Source organism: Lutjanus erythropterus, chromosome 13, assembly GCF_056507025.1.
Source record: "Lutjanus erythropterus isolate fLutEry1 chromosome 13, fLutEry1.hap2, whole genome shotgun sequence".
Classification (NCBI taxonomy): Eukaryota; Metazoa; Chordata; class Actinopteri; order Lutjaniformes; family Lutjanidae; genus Lutjanus; species Lutjanus erythropterus.
In genome coordinates, this window is record NC_139329.1 from 33,347,317 (window position 1) to 33,365,991 (window position 18,675).

Consider the following 18,675-nt stretch of genomic DNA (forward strand, 5'->3'; position numbering starts at 1 on the left):
TATTTTATAGATAAAAATCCTCGACATTTAGGTCAATATTCATGCTGGATTGGTGCACACATGCACACAGTGGACCACAGGCCAGTGCACAAAATGGGCACTCAGAAATAAGGGTTTCTTTTCCTATTCTCTCCTCTCCTCCCATCAGTTTGACTGCTGTGGGGTGAACAGCCCAGAGGATTTTAAGGACAGCCTGTTCAGAATGATCAACGAGGATCATGTGGTGCCAGAAGCCTGCTGCCAGCGTGCCAGTCAAGCTGGGGAGTTGGCCTATATCAACCAGCAATGCTTATCAGGCAATATGATGTTCCGCAGTAACAAGGTAACTTCTGACATCCTTTCTCTCCCTTTTCCTCCCTCTTCCTCCCTCCTTCCAAACCTCCTCCAGGCTTAATTAGAGCAGGAGACAGTTGAGGGGTGACATCCAGGGGCTCACTGACTCCTCCATGGCTGATTAGTGCTTTTGGGTGTCATGGGAGGCCATCTTACTATGTGTTACAGTGTGGAGACATTGTGTGTGTGTATATGTATGTATGCAGCATGTGTGGGTGTTTGTGTAAGTGTGCATACAATGGTAAATTGGAATTTTTGTGGAGCATGCATGTGTGCAAAAATAGAGGACAATAAGTGTATGAATATGTGAAAATGAGGTGTGCTTCACAGCTACACACACTCACACCCACATCCCTGCTTTAATGTGTGTAAAGAAAGCCTTGGATGAAATGTAATTACAGTGAAAGCTGATAGGAAGAGGTGTTTTACTGCTCTCTCTCCACCTGTTGTTTTTCAAGCCACTAGAACAATGCGAGGTGTCCGCATTGTGTGTGTCTCTCTGTTCATTCACACAAAGAGCCCTCATTAAAAGGCAGTGAGGCTGGAGGCCCTGCTTCCCACTCATTCAGCCAGGCCTTTGTTCAAAGCCTCACTCGATTAAAGCCGTGATGTTACTTTAATTGTCTCTGTAATGCTGCAAGTTTATAGCCTATTGATTCTCCGCTGAGTGTCATGTCTGTGTGTTTCCACAGGGCTGTTACTCTGCAGTAGTCGACTACTTCGAGCTGTATATCTATGTGGCTGGAGCGCTGGCCATTGTGGTGCTGACCATTGAGGTATGAAGGGTTTTCATTTTAGTCAAATCATCACATATGCAGCATTTTCTTTGCCTCTCCAGTGATGCAAATATTCATTTCATAAATGAGGACTTCTGCAGTAAATTGAGAGTAGATTTGTCTGAAAACATGTAGTGATTTGAAAGTTCTCTGTATGGTAAGATCGCCATCTAGTGGTGAGATTTGGTGCTACAGGAATGTAGATTTGACTGGGCTGCATTGCTGCACAATTTTTTTTTTACTATTTGTTACATGTACATCTCTTTACTGAGTTCACCTTTTCTTCACATGTTCCTCTTAACCTACACACAGCTCAGCACAACAGTTAATTTCACAAATATAATGCACTGATGCAACCAAAACATATCATACACGTCAGGATGAGCTCTTGTTACCCTAACACAAAGAAAACTCTCTTACTCATAATACAGTGACCTAAAAAATGCATAACAACATGTATTACTATTCTCTCTGAAGTAGCTTTTATTCATTTATTTTTATGATTTTGCATAAACCAAGATTTCATTATAATAAAACAAACTGCACCTTTTTACTGCATAGATAGTGCTACCTACAATTCTGTATGTGTTACGGAAACTAATTGCAAGCAATATGTTTCCTTATGCTTTATTTTCCTAAGCCAAAGAAACTGAAGTAATACAATACAAAACAATATATAATGAATACAGGATGTATAGGGTGGCTACAAAGCAGTGCCTGTCCTCTGCATTTGGCCACAAGCTCCACCAATATTGCACATTGTTTCCTATATGGCTTCAACTAACAATAATTTTCATTGCTGATTAATCTGTCAGCTATTTTCCTGATCAATTGATTAGTTGTTTGGACCATAAAATATCAGAAAATAGTGAAAAATGTCAGTCAGTCTTTCCCAAAGTCCAAGACAACATCCTCAAATGTCATATGAAAACATTCAAATTTAAGAGGCTTTTTTTCTGAAAAAGTTACTCTGCCCTAATGTCCTGCTTGTGGTCATTGAATGTATTTTGCGTTAAAGCATTTAAAAGTTTAAAAAGTCCAGTTTAATCCACAAAGACTGCTGTGGTGTAAAGAGTCATTTTAAAAGAGGTCTTCATGTTGAGAAATGCATGCAACCAATTGTAAAAAAGTGTTTGTGTAGTGTTTGTCATAATTGTGTTTCTTTTTTTCTTCCTCTCCGCAGCTCTTTGCCATGGTCTTTGCGATGTGTCTCTTCAGGGGAATCCAGTAGAGCTGCTCCATCTGTGAACTTCTTCTTTTTTCTAGAAAAAAAAGGGAATTCAGGAGAAAAGAACAAAATGGACACTTGTAAATTTGTCGATCTCTTTTTCTATTGGCTAAATTGGTAGAAAAACAAACTCTCAAACTCTTGTACTTCACAGCTGGACTTTTGAGGTACTGGGTGGCAAAAAAACAAAACAACAACACATACACACACACATAAAGCGTAGAGAGACAGTGGAGAGATCAGAGACAAAACTGATGTAAAAAAGATTTGTGTGTAAAGTGGAACCAGTAATTTTTTTGGACCAGGTCTAGCACAGACTGGGTGTAAAGAGGACCAGGCATGAGGACCAGGTGAAGCCTGAGCAGAAGGCACTGCACTGACTTTTGGATGAAGAATATTTATATTAAGTAAAGTTGGCTTAACTGTAAAAATGAAATGTGTTTCATGTACACTTTGGCTGTTACCCTTTTCCCTCTCATACTGTATACTGTAACACACTCCCTCCCTCCATGCGCCTTTTTTACAGCCACTCTTCTTTAATGCTGTATTATATAAGCTCTGTGTGTGTCTGTGTGTGTGCGTGCCTGCGTGTGTGTGTGTGTGTGTGTGTGTGTGTGTGTGTGTGCGTGTGTGTGTACATACTTGATGCTCTTTTTGAATGTGTATGAACTCATTTGTGAGCATGTGAGCTCGTGCGTGGCTCTTCATGACCCCTCCTCCCAAGCTTGAAAGCCAACCTTCTTTTTCTATTTGTATGGTGATGTTTATTGCAGTAGTGGTTCTATGTGGTTCTAGGTGGTGAAATGTATGTGTATGCATTTGTATTAGATTCTTGAAAAAGTCGATGACATAAATGACATTCTAAATGACCGTCGCTGTGTTCTGTGTCTTCTTGCACAAGTTCAGATCATTTCATCTTGGTTCCTGGTCGCACCTTTCATAATGGTTCCACTTGGAACCCTTTCATAAGGTTGTACCTAGAACACAACATAAAGGGTTATACCTTGAACCATCTGCTAAAGGTTTCACCCAGAACCCCCTGTAAGAGGTTCTAAAGGAGAACCCGTCTTATAGTCTAAGTGTTAGAATCTTTCCACCTTTTAAGGATGCTAACAAGAACCCACAGTTCTACCAAGAACCCCTTTGTGTTCCAGTGGTTTTATATAGAACCAACCCAGGGATTCTACCCAGAACCCCTGTATATTCCAAGGGTTTTATCTAGAACCCACCCAAGGCAATCTCCAGAGAACAGTTTTATACTATGATCCTTGATGAAAAAAAATGGTTCTCTGGATGAAAAGGGTTGCTAATGGAACCCTTAGTCTTACAAAACTCTTTCTTCAAAAAGGGTTTCTTCAGAAGCAAATGATCCTGACTAGAACCTCAGCTCTTTGGGAAGATCCTTTATTTCTAAGAGTGTAGAATTAACCCGATGCGTAGTGTTCTGCAAACAATCATAATGATAATTCCCCCTAGCGTGATGGAAACATTCTTGTTTTTCTTGCAAATATGAATGTTAATGCAGCCTAATGAACTGAGAACAACTTGATTTTTTATTCATTATTTATGCTTTCAGTTTGACACGAGAAAAGCAAGTTTGAGATTTTTCTTTTTCATGATAAAATCATATTTTTTAGTTAAACTGCAAATTTGTCAGAATAGACAGTTCTATATTTTCTGCCTCAGCCTTGTGGCGCTGGTGATTGGTCTCCTTTAATGCCACAAGCTTATCATTCATCTGGGCTACACATGTTTGACATCTGAAACATAAAAGATGGATGTTTCATTTATTGATGAGCCAAGGCATAATAGAATGTGGTTATGGTCCAAATAATGGCTCTTGGTGTTATTGGGATAATGAATTTCACCTCGAATGCATTAGGGTATTGATTTTTTTTCCCCTGCAAGAAAATCCATGAAAAGTGTGAACAACATACAGAAAGCATGAATAAGGTAAGGTAACAGACACCGCAGAAGATGCAACCAATGGCAAAAACATTAAAAAGAAAAAACTGAAAGTGAAGCAAATAAGGAGCATTAAACATGAGCAGTGCATTTTGGGAAGAGGTGTTTAAGGCGATTAGTGAAGTTTTCCACCAAAATCTCACAAAGGATCCTCAGGTGGCACTACAGGATTTAACACTGGGGTCCCTGATGGATAAACTGAAATAAATATATTTTACAAATATTGCTAACAATGGCAATTACATGCATACACATTTACACAACTCTCCAACCCGACCCTTTTTCTCTGTGTTTTTATTTATTGTTTTTCTACCTTTGTTCTAACAATTGCAATAATACTTCGAGCTGAAGTGAAGTTTTGTTTTTAGTTAAATTCAGTTTTGTTGAATTATGTATAAACCATGTAAAACAATGAAAAAGGAAAAAGAAACAGAAGGGAAAAAGACTGCTGAAGTTGCTGAAACTTAAATAAAAAAAGAAGCAAACAGTTACAGCATCAAAACAGCATTAAGAGTGAAAATAAGCATTTGTCCAGTTTGTGTTAACATTAGTTTGGTGTACAGTACAGTGAATTAATGAAAAAAACAGCAAAAATATATAGCAGCTGATGTGATGTAAAGAAGGGAGGGATATTAAATTACTGACACATCTCCAAAACAACAGAGGAGACATGTGCCCCATATTTTTCTTAATAATGACTAGTTTCACTATCTTTAAATCCAACAAATATGTAATGTCAGGTAGATATCTCAGATTGTTGGTTGTACAAACAAATGTATTAAGATGAATTAAGTAAAAACTAAGCATCCGTTGTAGATGAATATTCTGGTTCCACCTTTTTGCTCTTCAGCAGGAACATTTCTGTCGTGTGAAATAATTTTATCCAACAGTTACAGACACTTTGACAAGTGAGAAAACGCAGGGGAGGAAAAATAATAAAACACAGCTCCCTCTAATCTGTAATAAATCTTTTCCCTCTCATCAGTTTCTGCGCAACACTGACACGTTATTTATTATTTGTCAGCAGGTGACTCTGATTGTCAGGTGCCAGCAGGTGTGACTGATTACTACAGTGCTGTTGGCTCGGAAACAATCTGGAGACAAAATGGCTTTTTTTTTTTTTTTTGTTCTTAAAATGAAGTCTGGGTTTTTTGCAGCTGAAGGTGAAAACAGCACGGTTTAAAGAAAAAAAAAAAAAAAAAAAAGCATATTCGTTTAGAGCTCCTGGATCTTTTGGCCACTAGGGGGCAGAAAAACATCCAAACAAGATGGTGGATACTCAGTGAACGCGGCCTGCATCAAATGCCTCTAAAGGAACAAACATATCAGCGGAAAAGAGTCGTGATTCTGGCCACCTGATGAATGTAAGTCATGACTGCTTATTAAAAAAAATGTTGACTGAAGGGTGTGAAAAACCAACGTTTGCACTGTGGTCTGTATTAGCAAATACTGACAGACTGAGGTAAACATTTTAACAACAATCAGCCCTGAACAAATACGATTCCCATCAGCCTGTGTGGCAGTGAGCTGATCTTTGTTTTTAACCCTGCAAGTCATCTTTGGATCTGCAGATCAAAATACTGCTGCACACTGAAATGTTCAACAATAAATGTCTCTTTCTGGAAGTGAACAAGTCATGAGGACAGTGTGCAGGAGACATTTGATCTGTACTGTCCATGCATTGTCTTCTACCAGTCTTTTTATCTTGGTATCTGTGGTTGCCACTTTCCTTGTTTTACTAGCCCTATTGGGTAAGTGGGTCAGAAGTCTACTTACTACTGAAGTCAGTTTTTATTTGCCCCTGTATAAATTGTATTATATTATATGTTTAATCTCAGACTGCAATGTCTATAAAAATTTCAGAAAATAGCAAAAAAATGTCCAACATGATGTCTTTAAATCTAGTTTCATTAATCCAAAAACCAAGGTTCTAATTTACCATCATTTCATTCTTTTCTCAGTCAGGCAAGTGAGTTATTCGATTTACTAGCCCAACATGGCATTTTACTTGCTCTGGCAACTGGGTAATTCTGATTGTTTACCCCTTTTAATAATGAATTATTCACAAACTTAATAGACAAATTAATCAATAATGAAAACAATCATTGTCTTCTGTTATCGCTTGTCTGATATTTTAATTGTTATATATGTAATAGTTTTTTTTTACAGGTCTAATAGTAATAATATATGCATTCATATCGGCGTCTGTAATGTGCCACATCTCTTCAACTGGCCTACAGATGCCGCTGAAGGTGTAAAAGCATCCATTCATTGGCAAAGCGCACCGTCATCAGGCAAAAAGCTGAGATGTCCTGTAGTTCCTGCGATGGCTGACTGGTACATGCTCTCAGCCCTCGGGTTTATTGCTCTGTCTCCTCGGCTCTCCTCCCACCAGTTTTGGCCGTGTAAAGCGGCTGGAATGTAACAGTGAAACAGTGAGAGTGAAGTGCACTATTAGACCGACCCGCTGAGCTGAGGGGGGTGGACATATCTGGACTGAGGTTCCCCAGTCAAGCAGAACAGGTGTTACTCATTCAGTCTTTCTTGGTTGCCCTCCATCATTTGTCCTGGCTGCTTGCAGGCAGGCGATGTTTGCCATCTTTCTCCACACCTCCCTCACACTGTTCTGCTGGAGCTTGTTTTCACTCATCTCTCCGTAGGTGTTCTTTCCATCTTGAATTTTATTCAGCTCCCTCTGGGGTTGGTTTTTCAAAGGCGCACATCGGGTCTGGCTTAGATCTAACAAATAGTAACTCCTCAGATAGACATCTTAAGTTCAACAGTTGCAAAAAGCGGTTTTATTCTTGGATATCTCAAATAGGGCTTTGTTTGCTATGTATTCTTGGTCAATTTGGGACTCTTTTTAAACTGAAAACACAGCAGAGTGAGGCCGCAGCACTGCTGATGAGTTCATAGAAAAACTGCTGTTATTTCTGGGAAAGCCTGGCATGAGGATGTCTAACATTTTAAGTGTACAAATTATCAATCTTTCTTTTTCTGAAACTATCACATTCACATTAGACTATTCTAAGAGCAACTCTGCCACTTTATAATGCTATAGATGACTCTTTGTGGAACCACAGTGGGTCAGATTTATCAATTTATTACAAATATCTGACCAGAACCCGTCATTCACATCACATATTGAAAATCTCAACCTCCAAGCTGAAGGTTAAATTAGGGTTCTTTTGTAGGAACACATCCAATTTCTCCCTCCATCATTCCTCCCTCATCTGCAACTTTTTCACCTCTGCTGGATTACGGTGATTTGCTTTTTATGATCAGTGCGTAAAGACGTGAGACACTGTGTACCATTGTGCTTTGTGTTTTATTACTGCACCACTGTACTCTGTATGCCACAGCTAAATGGCCTCTTTGTGTGTCCACAGGCTCTCGCATTGGTTAGTTTTTATATATAAATCTATTCTTGGTCTGGTTCTTTCTTATCTATCTACATACATGAGTAGAAACCAAAATCAATACGACCTTTGCTCTCATAATATTCTACAAATGCTCCTTCAGCGAGTGAGAACGGGACTCGGCAAGAAAAGCTTTTAAATACGCTGCTCCTTCATCCTGGAATAATCTACAGAAGGATCTGAAACTGGCAGAGCTGATCACTGTCGGGGAATTTGAGGTTATTTTAAAGGTCAATGTGATTGTTCCTAAATTTTACCGAAATCATTTTAGAAATTTGTATCTGCATCATAATTGTGTTTGTCCCTGACCTTGTATTCCATGTCTGTTTTGTATTGTTAAAACTTGTAATGATGTTTTATGCTGCCCTCTTGGCCAGGTCACTCTTGAAAAAGATATTTTTAATCTTGATGAGGCTTTTACCTGGTTGTCATCTTAAAGGTTCAGTTACAGTTTTCTGTGCCAACAGAACTATTACTAGTTATTAACCTTCTAACTTGTTTTTTGGTTTGACTAGACTGTGGCTTGTAACAAAAGCGTAAATCTCTTGCAACAAACAGATAAATTAATATGATTTGCATTTTTAGACCGGAAGTTGTAATCCTTAAAGAGATAGTTGGGTGAGTACATAATGACAAAATGTTAATTTATGGGTGAACTATCCCTTTACATGTAAAGTCCTTGTTGATTTGGTGACACCTGTGGCTACTGGTGGTAACTGCACATGAAGTTTAATAAACAGCTGTGCAGGGTTAAAGGATTTATTTACATTGCTGCCTGTGGCCTGCAGCTCTTCATCTAACAGCTCACTGTGGCTGCTCCTTCCTGTTCTGTTATATTTTAAATTGATCTGCTTTTAAAAAATGACTGTTGTTTTCCTGTTTGTTTCCTGTTTCCTGTTGCATTTCCTGTTACTACCTCGTTTACCTTGCCAGTTCAATGCTTTTAATGTGACGCTACAGCAGGGAAATGGGAAATGTTCACCAGTAAGATAATGGGGATTATTTTGTGGGAATGTTGCCGCAGATAACCATGAAATACTTTCATCAGTGGGCCATAAACTCAGTCACCTCAATTGGTTAGAGATACTGACTTAACAGACATCGATTTACATTAATTTTTTTCATTCCCAGGTTATCAAATATCGACACTTTGAGTTGGACACAGCACACAGCAAAGTAATGAGAAACTAAGAAAATGCAGGCAGAGGGCAGGATCTCTGCTCTGACGTCACCACACTCTTCTCATGGGTCATAAGTGATGATTGAGAGGAATTATTTTTATGAGTCTATACATAGTTTTTTAGGAACATCCTGCATAGTATGCTTTTCCTTATTTATCTATGGGCATGATGCAAACTAAATGTTCTGTTAAATAAAATGCAGACATTCCCAATATTTCTTTTATGATGCTAGGGTTTTGTATGATATTGCAGTGCAGATTTTTCTAAGTAATTCAAAAAATACAGATTTTCTTGCTGTACTTCAACCTCCTTAAACATGCTTTCAGTGTAGACTAGTCAATAATGTACTTTCATTACGTTGTGAATTTTTTCATTTTAAACAGTTGGACACAGTTTTGAAAAACAGTGTGGATTAAAGCCTTACAAACAGTCTACACACAACATGAACATGTGATTACAATTTTCCTAACAGGCTTATTAAGAAACACACATTTAGACTTTGGGAACGTATGAATTCTTGTTAGGCTCAAGGTGAACTGAACAAAGGCCAGCTGACTTCTTTTTAGTTTCCCTGGCCGCCTCATTACCATATACTGGAGCTCATTACAGTCACCTCAAATAAAAAGAGAAATCTGCAGCTCTGTTTCTGGTGCCACGTACGCCGAGGGCAATCAAGAGTGGTCGCAAAACAGTAACCAGTGGTGTTAAACGAATCGTAACCAAACCGAATCATAAAAATTCAAAAAGCCGTGCAGCATCACAGGAAAGTACACATTTCTTTTAAACCATTCAAAAACTTACAATAACTTTTAATTTGTGTTTTTTCTGTGGCTCTTATTAGCCTTCACTAGCTGGTATCAGCTCACTGAGGTTTAAGAAAACTTTGACACACTTTCTTCTTACAGCTGGATGATTGAAATGTTAAATGTATCATGTAGTTAATCTTCCTCATTTGTCTGATGGAGCAGGTAGAGGAAACCAAACTCCTCGAACACTGAAGTGGTCAACGCAGACTGAAAAAACTTTTATTGTTATGGGAAGAGGTCTGGCAGTTATTAAGAGATGTGCTTAATTTTAACCAGAGCAATGTATTTTTCACATTGTTCAAACATTGGTTCTTACTCATTTGAATGACTGTCCAGTAGTGTGGTCAAGTGCATCAAAGGAAGACTTGGAAGAACTACAGTTAGTCAAGAGTAGAGCCGCACGATTCGCTCTGAACTGTAACGTAACCTTGGTTAGTTACTGGTGAAGGACAGGACATGTTATTTGCTCTCTTCTGTTCTACAATAATTGCTATTGTTTAAAATCCCAAATGTCCAATAATAACAATTTGAATGTAGCAGTAATGGTCAAAACTTTAATACTAGACTGCATCAAGATGTTGTTTTTCACGCTCTGTCTCAAAAGCTAATGCAACGCGGCGTACTGTTTTGTGCAGAATTAAATAATGGAATATTATGTCATCAGAAATCACACATTTAACAAGTATAACAGTTTTTAAAAATAGTTTAAAGAAAATAATCCTCTGGTGCAGAGCATCAGGCAGGAGAGGGCCTGATGATAAAATCAGACAAATGATTATTAATGAGGGACTTTCTTTGTCATGTTTCATAAAAATGTTTTACTGACTGTTTTGGACAGAGTTTGTGTTCTTATTGTCATTGTTGTTATTATCATTTATAAGTTATATTATTGTTTATTCATTGTTTGGGGTTTTTTTGCTTTTGTTTTGACCTCGTTTGCTATGGATTTTAATTGTTTCACATTATGATAATGATGATGTAAAAAGTACAGAATTCATCGTGCAGATAAGTAACTAATTTACATCCATCCCACACAGTGGTCCCTTTAAGCCCACCAGGTAAAAATGTTAGACTAAAATAAGCATTTATCGTCTGTTTAACAGTATTATAATATGTACTGCATACAAAAACATAAACTATAGATGCTTAGCATGCTTTATGTCTTTGCAGTGAATCATACGATGCAGCTACTGGATTGATGCAGCATTTGGTCTGTTCATGTTTTGCAAATTCCTCTGGAACCTGCAGGAACGTCACAAATTTGCATCAGTTAGTATCGACAAATCTGTCTGGCTGAGAAGGTTCAGAAGCTACATGAGGCCTGTTATGGTGCACAGACTTAACAGGGATGTTTAGCCTAATGTATATTTTCTTGACTCCAGAATAAGTAGTTGATACCTTTGTAGCGGCCAATAGGGACATAAAATTTCAAATAATAAATTCAGCCCAGTTTGTATCTTTGTGTTCAGTTGCCAGCACTGAATGTAGGCTGCAATAACTTGATTCACCACATGAGGGCGGTAGCATACTCCCACTACTTCTCCATTTACAGTTGTGAATGTATATTACCCTCTAAGCATCATAAAGAGGGGACCTTTGTATAGAAACCGTTTGTGTGTGGATTTCAATGAGTATTTATTCATCATTAGTTTATGTTGGTTGATTATTACATGTAGCTGTTTTTTAGTATTTAAAAATGAAGATTTTCAAGTTCATTCTCTTAATTTACTCAGATTAAGAATTAAAAAATAAAGTTGCTGCTTGCAAATATAACATTGCCATCTGTATGCATGTGTCAGATGGAGGCCTTTTACTGCCTCTGAAAACATTAACTCGACTCTCAGGAGGATACAGACTTTATTCCTACAAACTCCGACTGTTGACTGAAGCAAATTTGACATGACTATAAGGCCGGACCCTCAAATTAAAACAGTGTGTCTTTGGTATTTTAGGCACATTTTGTGTTTGACCTGCTGATCAGAAAGTAAGCACCAGTAGCAGTCAGTGTGTCAGTGCACCACCACCACCCTCCCTCCCTCCCTCACATTTTAAGTGTCTGCAGTGGTTCAGGTCAGGATCTCAGTATTTAACAGCTGCTAAGTGTTACTGGTGGTCAGCACGAGCGGCTCCTGATCCTGCTGGTTTACTCTCTGCAGCACGCTCCGGTCACATCACACACAAGTTGCATTAACACAAGCCTGAGGTGTGCAACCTTCACAGCAGACATACACTGTACTGTAGCAGATATTTTGTAATACTGCAGCTATTGCTTCTGCCTCTAGGATTACAAGGCTTGAATTGTTTTGTGTCCATTTGTGGTAGTTCTTGTCTCTCTGTGGTGGTTTTGTGTCTTGTAGTCACTTTGTGCCTCTTTGTGGGAGAGATGTGTCTATTTGTGGTCATTTCTTGTCTCTTTGTAGTCATTTTGTGTGCATGTGTGATAGTTTTCTGTCTTCTTGTAGTCATTTAGTGTCTTACTGGGGTGGTTTTGTTTCTCTTTGCAGTCCTTTTGTATCTATGGTAGTTTTGTGTCAATTTGAGGTAGTTTCATGTCTCTTGTGTTTCTTTGCGTCTCTGTGGCAGTTTTCTGTCTTTTTGTGGTTGTCTCTTTGATCTTTGTAGTCATCATGTGTCTCTTTGTGGTGGTTTTGTGTCTGTTAGTGGTAGTTTTGTGTCTTCTTGTAGTCATTTAGTATCTCATTGAGGTGTTTTGTGCATCTTTGTAGCTGTTTTGTGTCTGTGGTAGGTTTGTGTCCATTTGGGGTAGGTTTTTTTGTGGTTGTTTCTTTGCTCTTTGTAGTTGTTATGTGTCTGTTTTGTGGTATTTTTGTGTATTTTTGTAGTCAGTTTGTGTCTCTGGTAGGGATGTGTCTTGTTTTGTGCATCTTTGTGGTATTTTTCTGTCTCTTTTGTTGTTGTTTTGTCTCTCTCTGGTCATTTTCTGCCTTCTTTCACATGTGCAAAATCACATGTGAAATATGTGGAACACGTGTTTTTATTTCCCATGTTCTTTGCACATGCGAAATGTGGTTTGGGAATATTTTCCTTGTGTAACATGTATACTCCCATGTGAAACACATGTCACATGTAAGAACATGCTTCCTACATGTGATCACATGTGGAGAACGTGGCATATTTATGTTTTCTTTTTGTACAGGTTAGTTGTCATTTTGTGTCTCTTTGTGACATCTTTGTTTTTGTGGTAGAGATGTGTCTCATTATAGTCGCTTCATATCTCTTTGTGGTAGTTCTGTGTCTCTTTGTTGTTGTTCTGTGTCTCTGTGGTAGTTTTGGGAGTCTTTGCAGTAGTTTCCTGTCTCCTCATAGTCATTTTGTGTCTCTTTGTGGTATCTTTATGTTTCTGTGGTAGTTTCCTGTCTCCTTTTAGTCATTTCATGACATTTTGTGGTATCTTTATGTTTCTGTGGTAGTTTCCTGTCTCCCTTTAATCATTTCGTGACATTTTGTGGTTTCTTTATGTTTCTGTGGTAGTTTTGTAGTCAATCATAAAATCCCACTTTTCATGCAGTGTTATACCATACACTTTGAGGGCTGCTTTCATTTTACTGAATGGATTTACTAAAGGATTTATTCTGTTATTCTGCTTTGAATTTGTTGATATGAATTGACAGTTTGTGGTCATATTTCTCTGAGTGTCTTTGCTTATGTCAGCATTTTCCATTCTTAATTGTGGCCACCAGATTGTCCTTACAAAAGCTTTTGGATCCTCTTTCTAGTAACAAATCTTAGCGGAAGAACAGACACTGAAAGAGTCCTCCTTTGTTCTCATCATGTTACCAGTTACAGGGATGGGAGGATTTGTAGTCTTCCTTCTGCTGTTAGAGGTAACTTGTGTAAGAGCCCTTAAAATAATGTTTGATTTTTTGTAGTTTGGGGTCACTGCAAAAGATTAATGTTGTAGTATTTTACCTCTTTGCTCTGGTGCAGTCTTGCACCACTACATCTCTTCTTTCCTCATAAAAATTCCTACCAGGAAAAAAGGGAGAAGAGAGTGAGGGATGGATGGGGGGGAGAGGAGAGGTGGGGCTGAGGGGCTCCTCATTCGTTCAGTTTGTTTTAGCCCCCTGTTTGGAGAGGAAACTTTCATTGCTTGATGATTTATGAGTGGTTAGACTCCCGGGGGAATTAGAGAGTCCTTTTCCTGCATGTAATAACCCACCGTCTAACATAAAACTTACGTTTCTCCTTTGTGTTGTGTTTATCCAGTGTGAAAGGTGTTAGGTCCGGTGGGGAGCTGAAGGCCCTGGAGGAGCCCCTGAGGGCCGTTCAACAGAAACCATACCGGCAGGGGCAGACGATTCACATCTGCTGCGATGTGACCGCAAAACCCATTGTGAAAATGTGAGAATCTAAATATACACTCAACGACACAGTTTGATACATGCAGTAAACCAAATAATGCTGCAGCCCGGCACTGTAGCTGCCTCGCTGTTGTGGCGTAAAACGAATGAAACGTCCCACAGCTACCGAGTCCCACAGAACCAGTGGCCTCGGACTCGACCGGGCAGACTCTGTGACGCACAGTGTGGTGCCCGCGACTCAGCATGGAACAGGAAGTGATCTGGAAAGGCCAGGAAATTAGTCTGTAGGGATGGGTCGTTTCTCAGGCCGAGCATCACCGCTGTCTTGAGAGATCTCTTGTGCTCTGTGACTCACTTGTGGAGCACGTGTTTTCAGGATTTAGATGATAACTACAAATGGATAGCCCACGTGAGAAGAACACAAACTGCTATATGGTTACACAGGAGAGGAGCAATGTCAGCCAAATGATAATGACTTTATGAGGCCGCTTCATTTGTCCTCATTAGTTATCTCTGTTTCTTTTCCCCACTTTCTCTGTTGCAGAGACGGGCACAAATACATCAGAAAGTATCTTGTGACAAATAACAAATACTTGCTTCACAAATTATATTAACATACAAAAAACTACTAGGGAAAATGTATTTATATGAATAAAAATAAACTTTATTTGTATAGCACAGTTCAAAGAAGAAATGCAGCCCAAAGTGCTTTAAATTAAGACATTACATTACGTGCACCAAGTGCTTTACATAAAAAAGACTGAACATAGAAAGAGGGATAGAGTGCCATAATTAATATGATGGAAAATAAAACTAGCTGGTAGAAATAAGATAAAGATGAGAGTAGAATACAAAGGATGCATCTTCACATGGATAAAAATCCACTTGATAATACTACTTAAAGTAAAATTAAAAATGAGGATCAAAATAAAATGCATATCATGTGCAGCATAAGATGGAAAATAAAAACATTAAAAAATATATATATATACATTATTTGTAATTTTTAAATACAAAAATTAATTCTATAGAAACTAATATATTTTAGGTATTTAGTAGCCTCAGTATGGGTTTGATCTTAACACCCTACATCGTTGATGCATAACCGGATACAGCTCTGTTTATTCCAGGGTTCATACAAGTGCTGGAAATCTTTGGAAACAACAACATTCAAGTGTTTTTGATGTCTGAAAAGAGCTTGGATTTTGGATAAAGTGCTTGAAACTGACTGAATAGTTTGCCTTTTAGATAAAGAAATAAAATGAGTCCGGTTGGCTGTGCCAAGTTGTGTAGGATGCCAAGTCTACTTACATTTTGAAACATGAAATATCATTTTGGTCTGTTCAGTCTGATTTAATGTAGGGGAAATTGAATTAAACCATTTTGAGTCTATGTATATAAATATGTAATTTACCACTGCTGCAAGAAAACCTTAAAAATGCACCTTGAAAATTCTTGTGCTGACTCTGATTTCGGAAAAGGTGTGGGATCACTGTTATTCAGATGAATGTTGCTCAAAGGCACATGAATCTAAAAAAGTCACTTCCCAGCACTATAGAAAATTAACTAAAAATTAACTAATTAATTGTTGTACATTTTTTTGCAGTTTAAACCAGAGGATACTGTGTCTATTTGAGAATAAAATGAAACATTAAGTAATGTATTTTAAGTATTTAAAACATGTTAATAGAAATTCCTGAAGTATTTTGTTACAAATTACAACTTATTGTTTCTTCCCAGCAAAATACAAATGGCAAAATACCCGAAATTTTTAATACATTTAATTGAAATACTGACCGTCTCTACCTACATGTGTCTGTGTTTCTCACAGCTGGATGCTAATTCGGCGCTGAGCTCCTCATTGCACACCAGATTGTCTCACCCTGTGGCCTTCTCTGCTGAGCTGTTGTCTCTGCCTGTCAGTCAGGTCCAGGGTGACCCGGTGCGCATGAATCCGCCAGAGGTCAACTGTTGTGTATATCTGACCTTTGAGCTCTGCGGCAGGAGGGCTTCTTGTGCAAATGCACCAAACACGGCTGAACCTGAGTGTGCAATAAATCAGAAGGATGCCTCACCGCCTCCTTATTCACAGGATTCATAATTGGAAGCATATTTGCACAGAGGAGAGACAAAATGCTGCTCAGGAGCAAAGAGGTTGACGGGGTTAGAAACACAGCCTGATAACAAACTTGAAGAGTGGCGTGGAGAGGCTGCCGATTCAGTGTGTTGACTCTTAACTTTTAAAGGGCTGCACACAAGTAGAGGAATCAACAGGGTGAGTCATTTCACTGCTGCAGCATACCAGCTGACAGCTGAAGCATGTTTTATCAGTCATATTATTTATGTTCTAGCATATGCTTCTTGTAAATACAAAATGAAAACTGCTTTTATAAACTTAACCAATATAGTCTTATACGTAATGCTTCTGCAAATACGCGCTTTCATGTTTGCCCGTTACTGCTGCTCTCCAGCAATACATGAGAGCTGATTTAACCCACTAACCCAGTGGTTATATCCACACCATTCACCTCTTTCAGCCCCGCCAAACCTTCACCCACGTGTCTGTCAGTACCACTTTAAATCCTCTCCCTCCCTGTTTATGTTAGCATGTCAAAAAGCCACACTAGACATTTCCACACACTAATAAACTGGAGTTTTATTAGTGGGAGGCAGTGACTGATGGGAGCCATCGTGAGGCTGTCTCCATGGTTACAGACCACAGAGATGCCTGTCAGGCAGCTGGCAGGCCATCAGCTGTTTGGTGGCCGCTGTCAGCTGATGGGAAAATGTAGGAGAGGCTGGAGACCGACGAAAGATTAGCAAAGCCAGCGAGTACCTTCTTAGACGTGGGAAGATGGTCGCTCTGATGACTCACTTTGGGCTCGCTGTGAATTTCACTTCTAGCCTCAAAGTTCCCAGTAATTGCAGCAGTACTTTTTGGTTGCTTTTTACACCAGAGTTTCCCAACCTTTTTTGGCTCCACAGACAGTTTTCATATTGACGGTAGTTAGGTTCTTTACATAAGTAACAGTAGTAATACCACTATAAGTAAAAGTACTCATTATGCAGTAAAATGGTCCCTGTCTGTGTTTTATTATTATACATGATGTTTTTGGATTAATAATACTCCCTGTCCTGTGAGAATCATCTCTAAACACTCAACTTTTCATGAGCTGGGGAAAAAAAAAAACTGTTTTCAGCTTTGTGAAGCTACGTTTTCCAGATAATCCAAGGGGGTTTAATTTAATTAAATTAAATTAAATTAGTTGAAGTAATAGTCACAGAAATTTCTCAACCCATAAAGTAACACTTAATCCTTCAGTTTACCAGAAACATTCAAATTCATTATCACCAGATTTGGAAATACATGGTTTTCACCGGACAGGAAGGCTCCAAAATATTGTAATCTGTAAAGTAATTAGTAACCAAAGCTGTCAGACAAATGTAGTGGAGTAAAACGTGCAATATTTGCTTCTGAAATGTTGTGGAGTAGAAATATAAAGTTGCATAAATTGGAAATATTCAAGTAAAGCACCTCAAATTTGTACTTAAGTTCAGAACTTGACTAAATTTTAGGTCAGAATCAGTACATTGCTGCAGTGGATGTGAAAGAGAGTGATGAGTAACATGCAGCGCAGACATTGGCCTATCATTGTTATATTGGTCTTTATCAGTTCCTGCATATATGTTCAATATTGTTTTACAGAATAAAATGCAGACTGTTTTATTTCTTTTTTATTGTTTATGCATATTTGATCCTTTTTTTCTAGTTTGTTTTTCTATTTGTGTTTTTTTTTATTCATAGTTATTATAATTATTAAAAATACCCATGAAGGTTTACTGTTTTAGTGCCCTGATGTCATTTTTCATTTTCTGTATAATATAAAGAAAAAATATCAGCCAATATATTAACATTGGAATTTTCTTCCCAGTATCCGTATCGGCATCGGCCTCAAAAGTCCCGTATCGGTCGGGTCTTAGTGTTTACCACAAAAATGCAACTTCAAAAGTAACTTGGGGATTTTTTGGCGAAACACATTGTTTTCACACAGCTTGGTAACAAATGTTACTGAGATTTGGAACAGGTCTGGTATGTAAGCTACCAGAGAGAGAGAGAGGGCCACTTAATCTGCATACTTTTAAAAAAAATTTCACACTGTTCCTTTTTGCAAATAAGTTACCTAACTAACCACGCGCACAGGTTTTGATACACCTGTATTATTTGCAGATTTACAACACTGCAGACGTGCTCCGCGGTATGAGCATCAAAAGAGATTAAACTGATTTCGTTGATAGAGCTGAGTTGTAGATAAGTTGATAGGAGAGGCTGGCCCGGAGCCAGAGAGCCCATTAGAAGGAGCTCAGGGAAGTAAGGTATCCCTGCTCCTCTTTCAGTAAACCTCCGCTCTGATCTCACCTCCTCCTCCTCCTACGCTGACCTCTTGTTCCAGACACAATGACCTGTCAGATCCTGCGTGGTACAGATGCGGTGATGCACAAACACACATTTTGGGTTTGATTTATGTCTGTCATTCTGAGGTATTTCCTAAAATGTGCAAATAATATCCCAGAACCATTGTGTCTCTTGTTCATGCTGTTTTTCTGTTTTGTCTCTTCACTTGATTGGCAAATCTGGCTAAAAGCA

The 18,675-nt window shown here is 38.5% G+C and overlaps 1 protein-coding gene across 1 annotated transcript in view; it reads left to right on the top strand.

Annotated features, from left to right (window-relative positions):
• tspan18b (tetraspanin 18b) overlaps positions 1-3,207 on the top strand; it is a 51,331-nt gene extending 48,124 nt beyond the window's left edge. Inside the window, exons 7-9 of the mRNA XM_084734740.1 lie at positions 149-322; positions 1,026-1,109; positions 2,293-3,207. Coding sequence (XP_084590866.1) covers positions 149-322; positions 1,026-1,109; positions 2,293-2,340 — 306 coding nt within the window. The 3' untranslated portion in view covers positions 2,341-3,207. The remainder of the gene's footprint in view (positions 1-148; positions 323-1,025; positions 1,110-2,292) is intronic.
• The last annotated feature ends 15,468 nt before the right edge of the window (positions 3,208-18,675 follow it).